The 10276-nt window shown below is 62.1% G+C and overlaps 1 protein-coding gene across 24 annotated transcripts in view; it reads left to right on the top strand.

Annotated features, from left to right (window-relative positions):
- Positions 1-10276, top strand: part of NCOR2 (nuclear receptor corepressor 2) — a 223504-nt gene that overhangs the window by 178464 nt on the left and 34764 nt on the right. For 20 of the 24 annotated variants that reach the window (XM_082353168.1, XM_082353185.1, XM_082353183.1 and 17 more), the window contains 3 exons: positions 400-450; positions 1570-2194; positions 9344-9464. In XM_082353168.1, the coding sequence (XP_082209294.1) occupies positions 400-450; positions 1570-2194; positions 9344-9464 (797 nt within the window). The remainder of the gene's footprint in view (positions 1-399; positions 451-1569; positions 2195-9343; positions 9465-10276) is intronic. The other 4 variants (XM_082353181.1, XM_082353180.1, XM_082353169.1 and 1 more) reach the window with 1 other exon arrangement.

The raw sequence follows: 10276 nt of genomic DNA, 5'->3' as shown, positions 1-10276 counted from the left end.
AGGGATGGCCTTTGCGCTGGGCCTTAAAGTGGGAGAGGCCGGGGGTCTGGAGGCAGTGAAAACTGAGGGAAGCGTTTGTGCAGGGCACCAGCAACCCCTGCTGGCCTGGCTCTGCGTCTGAGGGGTGAGACAGGGCCGGGCAGCCCCAAAGGCCTCTCCCCCAGCTCTGCCCACCTCTGAGGCCAGCACCTCCCACCCCAGGACCCAGGAGCCAGTGACTTGTCCGAGGGCAGCCAGGAGTGTTCAGGGGTGAGGGCCCTTGGGACAGGGCTTTAGGTCCTCCTGCTGTCTGCTGGGCCCTGGGCCCCTTTCCCAGCCCTGCCTGGCCACAGAACCTCCTCCCACCCCACATGCTGCTCATGCCACCTCGCTTCTAACCCTTCTCTCACTTCCTTCCAGCCTTACATGCCTCTGGGAACGAGGTACCCAGAGGGGAATGCAGTGGCCCAGGTACGAATGTGGCCAGCTGGCCGTCGGGGGCGGGGGTAGGGCCTGACCAGGGCGGGGGGCATCCCAAGGGGGCCTTTTCTCTACAAGGGGCCCCACCTCTGTGAGCACGCCTCTGCCTGTGAACATTTGTGCTGCCGCCACCTCTGTCCCCCCTCCTCCGTGCAGTGTCTGTTCCCCATGCTGTTCCCAGGCTCACTCCTGCAGATTAGTGTGCTCAGCTTGACTGCTTGGTTGATTTTTTCATTAGTGTGTTCACCTGCGACGCTTACCCAGTTTGATTTCCCCAACAGGAAGTGTGGAGGAGGGGGGTTTCGGATGTCCCCATTTTGTAGAAAATGGGGAAAATTGAAACCCAAGAAGTGACAGGAGCGGTTGTTAAGCCTAAAGAGCCAGGCCTGCCTGGAGCTGAGGTCCCCTCTCCCTTCATCTGTACACACGTTCAGTCATTCGATCAGTACTTACTGTGCATCTGCTGTGCACCAGCCCTGTGGGAAGTGGCTGGGGGATGCAGTCGTTGTGGACCCTTTCCCCGTGGGCTCCTTCGAGTTCACTGGCCCCATTTTATGTCATCGTGTTACGATGACAGCAGTGATGATACAACAGCAAACAGTTACCAGGTGTCATCCTGTGCTGTCACAGCCCCTGTGGGGTGGGAACTGTTCTCCCCACCCTACAGATGGGGAAAGCAAGGCTGGGAGGTCACCTGTGTTACCAGGGCCAGGCCACCAGCCGGGGCAGAGCCAGGGTTGCAGCCCAGATGAGAACAAGGAGACCCCAAAACAAAGGCCTGCAGCCCTGGCTGCCCCCAGCCTGACTCTGGGGGGTGCTGGCCGCCCACCCGGGGGTTGGAAGTTAAGAGGTTGCTGGGCTCCAGGGTCAGCAGGTGGAGAGGGCGGCCAGAGGAGGACAGGGCACTGGGAGGGGCCGGGGGGGGTGCTGCCCAGGGGTGTAGGAGGCTTAGGGCTGCGTGGTGTCAAGCGATGGGGTCGCAGCGCCCTGAGCCCCTGCCTGGAGCCGGGGTGTGCAGTCGGGGCTGTCAGGGGGCCGTGGGGAGGGCCGGGCCTGCCTCCACCCTGAGCCCCCGGCACCGCTCACCCCATCTTCACTGTCCCCGCACAGCCACTGTCAACAACAGCTCCGACACCGAGAGCATCCCGTCGCCCCGCACCGAGGCCGCCAAGGACGCCGCGCAGAACGGGCCCAAGCCCCCGCCCACCCCGGGCGCCGATGCGCCACCCCCTGAGCCCCCCAGCCCGCCACCTGAGGACGCCCCGGCCCCCAGCGAGCCCGCCCCGGCCCCCGAAGCCGCCTGCCCGCCCGCGTCCCCACCGGCACCCGCCTCGCCTGCCGCGGCCCCTGCTGTGGTCCCCAAGGAGGAGAAGGAGGAAGAGGCCGCAGCCGCCCCCTCGGCCCAAGAAGGGGAGGAGCAGAAGCCCCCTGCGGCCCCAGAGCTGGCAGCCGACGTGGGCAAGACGGAGGAGCCCAGCGAGGCGCCCCCCTCGGAGCCCATCAAGAGCGAGTGCAAGGAGGAGGCCGCCGAGGAGGGGCCCGCCAAGGTCAAGGGCACGGAGGCCGCAGCCGAGGCCGCCCCCGAGGGCGCGCTCCAGGTGGAGAAGAAGGAGGGCGGCGGCCCTGGGGGCAAGGGCCCCGCGGCCAAGGGCTCGGGCGCCCCCCAGGACAGCGACTCCAGCGCCACCTGCAGCGCCGACGAGGTCGACGAGCCCGAGGGCGGCGACAAGAACAGGTGAGTGGGCCGGCCGGGTGGCGGCGGCGTCGTCGGCTCCCTCCGTAAACGCTTACTGATCACCCCCTGTACACCGAGACAGCAGCGCACGAGGCCAATTCCACGCCTGCCTCGGAGGGAGGGGAGGCCACCACTGAGTGGTCCAGACGCAGGAGCTCCGTGGTGGGAGAGGGCGGTGTCGGGGGCCTCTGAGCTGAGCCTGGACAGGGAAGGAGGAGCCACAGGGAGAGCCAGGGGGCAGTGTGCTGGGCAGCGTGGATTGGCATCCGGAGCCGCCGCCACAGAGGACCACCCCCAAGTCAAGGCGTCGGCAGGGCCACGCCGTGTGAAGGCTCCTTCCTGCCTCGGTGGTGCCGGCCGTCCTTGGCTCGTAGACGCATCACTCCGTGGTCCCGTGACATTCTCCCTGTGTGTCTGTGTGCCCTAATTTCCCTTTTGCTCTAAGGACACCAGTCCACTGGATGAGGGTCCACCCTAAGGACCTCATCTTAACTTGGTCACATCTTCAAAGAGCCTGTTTCCAAAGAAGTTCACGTTCACAGGTACTTGGCTGTTTGGACTTGAACGTATCTTGGGGGACGCAATTCTCCCCTCAACACAGTGGCAACAGCAAGTGCGAAAGCCCCGGGGTGGGGCTGAGCCTGCGTGATCCAGGCCCTGAGTGGTGGAGTGGGGCGGGGCAGCTTGGGAGGAGGCAGGGTCAGCAGACCAGCCCACCTCGTGCCACCCCTCTGGCTGAGTGGCGGCTGCATTTTGTCCTCAGAGGGAGAGAGCCTGAGAGAGCTGGGGTATGTCTCAGGCTCTGAAACCTGCCGCTGTGTGTTGGGAGGGGGCGGGGGGTTAACGGGGGCCACAGGGTCACAGGGATACAGACGGGTTGGAAGGCGGCAGCGGCCACGTCCCAGGGGCCGGTGAGGCTGGTGACGGTGGACACGGGGGAAAGTGGCAGATTCCGGGATCCTTGCTGGTTCCTCTTCTGCCCGCGGAGGGTCCCCGACACCCCCGACCAGAGCCAAAGCTCGTAGACCCCACTTAGGGCCAAACGTGGGCAGTGGAGGGCAGAGCTGCGGAGATCAGCTCCCGCTCACGTCTGGACGGCTTGAAGAATTTAGTGAGGCAGGCCGGCCAGTTTTATTTTGACTGAAAACAGTGCAGTCTGTTTTCTCTCCTCTCACGTCTCTCGGAAAAGTTCTGGGCAGCACGAGAGGGAGGAAAATCTGACTTTCAAATCCGACCTGTTCACCAGGAGCCGTTTCCTCTGCCCCATGATTCACCTTGGGGCATGCGAAAATGGCAACTTCTAGAACGTTTCGTATGAAACTCGGACTTGGTCAGGGCTCTCTGGGTCCCCACACGGTCCACAAAAGCTGGTGAGCCACGTCGTCCTCTGCCTCCTGCGTCCGGGGGTCCCTGGCGGGACCCTCACCCCGCTTGTGTGGCCCTTTGATGAGCAAAGGCCTGGCCAACAGGTTTCTGAGGGCGCAGAGGCCCTGAGCTTCCTGCCCAGAGGGCGTAGCTTGGAAAACAGTGCTCGTGGCGGCTCGGTCTGCCCGGGAGGGCCCTGGGCCAGGGTCTGGCCACTCGGCTCACTCTTTGCGCCTGGGTAATGGGGTCAGGGCGGGCGGCTCCCCACCCCGCTCCTGCTGGTCGCGGGGACAGAGTCATGGAAACACATGTTTCTGCTCTTAGTGGGAAGAGTGCTGAGCTCATGGGACAGCCACGCTGATAAGCGGCCTCCCGGAGTGTGTGTTTTGGGTGCACACGGCCTGACGGGCTGGACAGCTCGCTGGGTTGGCCTGGATCCCGACAGCCCGCCTGGACCTCTCGGGCCAGGCCTGAAGCCCCGCAGCCTACTTCCAGCTGCTCCCCACCCCAGCCCCGCCCAGGGACGTGTCCTTCCCCCCCGCAGCTGGGTCTGGCTTCATCCACTCTTCCTGCCTGAGCGTCCAGCATTCGATCCCTCGGGAGCAGGAGCCCTGGGCTGGGAGTCAGGACACCTGGTTTGTCACACCCTCTGTGACCGAGGCCAGTCCCCCGGCCTCAGGGTGAGGCTGGACTCAGGCCAGCCTCCTGACCTCTTCCCTCCCCGGCCACAGCCACACGGGGCCAGGCAGGCGCCGGAGGACGCAGGCGAGACGCGTCAGAGCGTGCCCTGGCAACCAGCGCCTCCCGGGAGGGCCGGCGGGATGGGTGGGCCCCCAGGCGACCCCCGGTCCTGGCCTCCTGCCCACAGCCCTCCCTCCCGCCTGGCAGTCCCGGCGCAGTGAACTGGGCGTCCCCGGACAGACACAAGAAGCTTCTCGTTCTGGCCCGTGCCCGGACGACCTGGGGAGGGAAGCTCATATCCTGCTCTTTCTCTCCCCCACTCTCTGCCAGGCAGCTCCACCTGCGAGTTTTCTTGGCCCACAGCCAGAGATACTGGCTTCGATTGCGGAGCCTTGAGCTTGCCGGCCCCCGCCTGTTCCACTTCCCAGAGAAGGTGCCTGGGCACTTTCTGGCAGGGCTGGGCCTTCAGAAAGTCGCGTCTCCGGGCCTCAGTGTTTTCACGTATAAGATGGGTGTGGGTATCCCGGCTTATTGGCTTCTTGTCAGGATAACGGAGTTACGAGCCAGCCTGGCACTTTGGAACTGCCCTCCTTTGGAACTGCTTCAGGCTTCCCCAGAGGTCACGCCAGGAGGAGGCTGGAATGTGGCGTCTTCTGCTGAGCCCCTGGAACTTTGAAAGAATGTAACAGCATTTTCTCCTTTATTTCTTTATTCCGTAAACGATTCACTGGGCACCAGTGTGTGCCAGGCGCCATCCTGGGCTCGAGGGGTGCCGGGCACAGGACAGATGAGGTCCTGGCTCCAGGGAGCTTACGTTTTAGTGAGAGTGACTAGTGCGGAACTGGAACGGTAATGGAATGAAGGGAATGCTCGTGTGATAAGTGGATGGTGGAGAGATTGGGGGTGGGGGGAGTGAGAAGGGCAGTCAGGGAGGCCTGTCTGAGGAGGTGACATTGCAGGATGACCAGAACACGCAGTGTGAGACATGGAGGGAAAGCCAGCAGTGGGAACAGCCAGTTCAAAGGTCCTGTGGCCACATGAGCTTATGTTCAGTAGACAGCAAAGAGGCCTGTGGCTCAGCGCGGAGCGAGTGAAGGGGAAGAGGGGAAGGCAGGAGAGGAGGTCACAGAGGTGGGCAGGGACCCGGCCCAACCTGGCTCCACAGGGCGCCAGGGGTCGAGGGAAGGAGTGCGCTTTTACCCTGGGAGCACAGGGGAGTAACATGACTTCGTCTGTGTGGACACTGTTCACGGTCCCACCTATCCCAGCCCAGTGATAATGAGAAAGCTGGGGAAGGGGGGGGCTCAGCAGAGAGGGGGCACACTGTTGCAGGACCCAGAGTCCCCTGTGGCCCCTCCCCCTCCCCCAGCCCTGGTCTTCCAGGGTGGGAAGGAAAACCACAGGAATGGGAAGGTGCCCGAGCCGCTCAGCACCAGGCGCTGTTCTCGGGGCTTCCCGTGTTCCACCCACAGGACAGTCCTCGGAGGGAGCAACTGTTCTCATACCCATTTTACAGATGGGGGGAAACTGAGTGAGGCACAGCTGGTTAAGTCATACGGCCAAAGGTGGGATTTGAACTGGGAGCCAGAGCCCTGAATACGGGGTGGGGGGCGGGGCCCTGGCTGCTCTCAGCCAAGTTGCTGGCTTCCCCCGCCTGTCCCGGGTCACGTGCACAGTGCCAGGCTCCGAGAGCCCCTACCCTGCCCAGGCCTCCAGGGAGGAAAATAAAAGCCCTGTCTTCCAAGAAAACAAAGGAAAGAGAACAGAGGGAGGGCGCTGCCACGAGGAGGCCTCCTGGAGGTGGTTCTCGCCCACCGTGGATGTGGGATGAGGGGGGTTGGGGGCCACGTGAGCACCAGGCATCTTCCCGCTCCCCGGTGGGGGGAGCTCAGGACCCTTGGGCTTGTTGAGGATCTGAATCCAGACCCTTGTTCTTGGATGCCGCCCTGTTTACTGTGAGCTGTCAGGCTGTCATCTCGTCAGCTGTGAAGTGCTGTGCCCATGGCCGCAGTCCCCACTGAGCTCCTGCCTTGCTGGGTGAGGGTTAGGGGGGGACTCAGGAAAGAGGGGTCTGGACCTCTGTGCTCGTCCCGCCCCCAGCTGGTGCCTGCTGAGAGCAGTCGAGGGGCGACCCCTGCCCGCTCCAATCTGACTGCCCCCTGCCTGGACGAGAAGCCACTGGGAAACCAAGGCAGGACACAGGCCTGAGTAGGAGGTCCTAGTTCGCTGACAATCAGAGTGAGACACAAACACTTTGCTTATTTTATATGTATTATAAAAGCATATTTTGTGTCCCTATAAAATTATATTTACAAAAACATAAAAGTTTATATTTTAACTTTAAAATCTGCATTTTAGAGTAATTTATACAGCAAATAATAGTATAACATTATTACTTTATTGTTTGTAGAAACAGTACAGTTAATATAACAAACCCTTGACTTCATGGCTGGCAAATAGTATATTCTTTATCTTTTCCTTGTAACAGCTTTATTGAGACATAATTCACAAACCATACAATTCAGCCATTGAAGTGTACAGTTCAGTGGTTTTCAGTACATTCACAGAGTTGTGTAATCATCACCACTCTTTAATTCCAGAACGTTTTCACTGCCCCAAAAAGAAACCCCAGACCATTAGCAGTCGTTCCGCATCCCCCAGCTCCAGCCCCTGGTCACCGCTAATCTGTCTTCTCTGTCTGTGTCTATGGATTTGCCTCTTCTGGGAATTTCGTATGAATGGAACCGTGCCGTACGTGGCCTTTTGCAACTGGCTTCTTGCACCCAGCATCATGTTTCTGAGGTTCATCCATGTTGTAGCCTGTGTCAGCACTTCATCCTTTTGTGGCTGAATAATATTCCGTTGTATATATATATATCACATTTTGTTTATCCATTCATCTGTTTTTGGCCATTTGGGTTGTTTCCACCTCTTGGCGCTTGTGAATAGTGGCTGCTGTGATCTTGTGTGAACGAGTGTTTGTGTGGATGTGTGTCTGCATTCTCTCGAGTATATGCCCCGCAGCGGAATTGCCGGATCCTACGGTGACTCTGTTTCACCTTTTGAGGAACCGCCAGAGTGTTTTCCAAAGTGGCTGCAGTATATTCATTTTAAATTTAAGTCTACAAATGCAAGTTGGTTTAAATGGACATTGATAATTAGCTGCGACGGGCGTGTGGGGCAGTGTTTGGTGACAGTTGAATCTGGAGGTGGGGAATGCAGGACGGGTGATGACATCAGTTCTCGGACCTGGTCAGGGTGCCTTGGCCCGAGGGTGGTGGGCAAAATGGGGCTGGGCCTGAGTCCAGGGGAGCAAGGACGGGCAGCCACAGCAGGAGAGGCCTCAGGTGGTCCTCGGAGCGCAAGCAGGATCTGGAGAGGTCGAGAGAGGTGAGGACGGCAGGGAGGGTGAGCCGGGTCGGGAGGACCCTGGAGACCAGCTGAGCACGGAGAAGTCAGGCCGACCTCTGCGCCCGGCGCCACCTGCATGCCACGGGCAGCGCCAGTGGGCGTCGCCGAGACTGACTCTGCTCGGCTGAGTGTGTGGCAGATGCGGGCAGGGGGTTAACGCCCTCGGGACTGGCTTGTCACGGGCTGTGGTCCCGGTCACCGGCCATGGTCTCACTGCAGAGAGCAGAGGGCACCTCAGCGGCACGTCACCCGTCCGTCCTGCTCCACCTGCAGGAAGCAGCCGTGGTCTGCTCTTTGCTGGGCGTCTGGCAGCCAGCACTGGGCGGCGTGAGCTGCATCCTGGTGGTCATGGCTCTTACCTGGAAGGCAGTGGCTGTGCTTGCAGTCTGCCTGTGGCATCAGCCAGGATGGTCACAGTACACACTAAGGGCTGTACCAACAGGACCCTCTGGCTTTGGGGACCTTGCCTTCGTTTTGCCCTCTGGCTGAATCCAGCCCACGGCCAATGCCTTTGTGTGTACCGTTTGATCATCTAGCCGGCTCTGGTGCCCTGCAAGCAGACATTGGATTCTGGGTCTCCAACCACGCACCCCAAGCACAACACCAGGCCTGCTGTGTATTCAACAACTGCGGGTCACAGGCAGGAACCGAGAGCTGGGCAGGAACCAGGCAGCCCCGGTGGGTGGGTGAGGGGTTCTGAGGCTGCAGCAGACCCAGTCCTGCCCTAGAGACCCTCGTGCCAGCTGGGGAGGCAGACAGGGATTTGTGGCAGGGCACTGTGGTCAGTTCTGGCGCATTCTGGAAATCCCTGAAGACTTCCTGAAGGAGGTGACACCCATGAGCAGCTCTGGAGCCACACCCCAGGGCAGGCTCTGCTCCGGTGTCCCAGACGCTGCAGCTCTACACTGGAGTGACTCTGTCGCCGGCATCCCACCGTGTTTCAGCTCCCCCACTACCCCCCCCCACCCCGACACACACACCGTGCACCCTGTGCAGGTGCGCTGCCCCATTCTGCATGTCAGCAGCAGACAGACGTGACCTTGCTTTAGAGGACGAGGCACCTGCAGGCCCTGCTCAGCACCACAGCCCCACTTAGGGCTGCCGGGCGGGCCGCGTACACGCTGACCAGCCCCTCCATGCAGAGCCTGTACCCGCCTGCTTTAGCGCCTCAGCAAACGGCGTCAGGCGAGATCCCCATTATCTCGGGTTGCATTCGGGCTGAGTGGGGGCTCCCCAGTTCCGGTCTCCAATAAGCAAGGTCCTCTCAGCGCCATGCCCCAGGCCCTACCCTGGCCCCTGAGCCTCTCCTATTTGGGTGATGGATAGTCTCCCTGAACCTCCCAAGCTCCCAAGCCTTAAGCTGGTTGATTCTTGGCCTTTCTGGCAGCTTCCAAAGGGCCGAGCGTGGTGCGGGCCCTGAGTGTGGGTTTCTCTGGGGCTTTCCTTGCCTTGGGCTGTCTCAAGAGTGTTTGATCCTGGCTGGGCCTCTGGGCTGGGGTGGGAGGGGTCTTGGCCCCTTGTGGGGCCTTCATGGACCGGAGGAGGGAGGGAGGAGACCCCATGTGACCCCAGGTCTCCTGGGCCCCGTGATCCTGGACCTTCGCCTCTCTCTGGCAGCCCCTCCGGCCCCGTCATCCAGGCTGGAGCCAGGAGGCCGGGAGCCCGTGGGCCTGACGCTGGTCTCCCCCACAGGCTCCTGTCGCCACGGCCCAGCCTCCTCACCCCGACCAGCGACGCCAGGACCAACGCCTCGCCCCAGAAGCCGCTGGACCTGAAGCAGCTGAAGCAGCGGGCGGCCGCCATCCCCCCGATTGTGAGTCCCGGGCCCACCTCCCGCGCCCCAGGACTCCCCCCGAGCCAGGCCGCGGCCCCCGAGCCCCTGCGACCTCTACTTCCTGTTGGGGGGACGGTAGATCTGGCCGGGCAGGCAGGGCGCCGGCACCTGCAGCCTGGCTCTGCCCGCGTCTCCTGTTCCCTGGGGAAAGCCCCGTGGAGACAGGCGGGGTGTCCGCCCTGGCCTCTCTCACCACCCCCGCCCGCCGAGGGTTCTCCAGAGCCGCCCAGACCTCGCAGAAAGCTCCCCCCAACCCGCTGTCACAGCTCCTCGGAGCGGAGGGTGGCGCCCCACAGTTACCGAGAGGCCCTTCGCTGGGGGAAAGAGGGGAGCTGGAAGATTCTTCTCCAGGCCAAGCAGGAGGACCCTCAGAGGTGCCCCTTACTCGTGATGGCTCAGTCGTGGCCAAAGCCATCCCTCTCCGAGGAGGTGGGCCTGGCCTTCAAATGCAGCTGGGGGCTCTGGGCTGAAAGACTCTGAGCGGACCAGGGCTTTCCGAGTGAGGGGCACAAGGTGCGCCAAGCTGCGCTGCCCACTCCCCGAGGCCGGGCCCGGTCCCATTGGACAGCCCCGATCCCTCTGAGACCCGGAGCGATTTGGGGAAGGGGGAAGGGGCTGGTGGGGAGGGTAACGGGGGCTCCCCCATCCACGGCCGGGCAGCTGGGATGGGCGGGCACACCCCCTACACTCTGCGCAAAGCCCTACCCTCCTGGCCCTCAAGCCGCGTGCCCTTGGGCACGTCGCTGCCTCCCCCCGGGCCTCAGTTTCCAGGCTGGTCCCACGCAGGGGGC

The sequence above is a fragment of the Balaenoptera borealis genome (genome assembly GCF_965194805.1).
Source record: "Balaenoptera borealis genome assembly, chromosome: 14".
NCBI classification, from domain to species: domain Eukaryota; kingdom Metazoa; phylum Chordata; class Mammalia; order Artiodactyla; family Balaenopteridae; genus Balaenoptera; species Balaenoptera borealis.
Note: the sequence above shows the minus strand (reverse complement) of the source record. Positions and strands in the feature narration are given on the sequence as shown.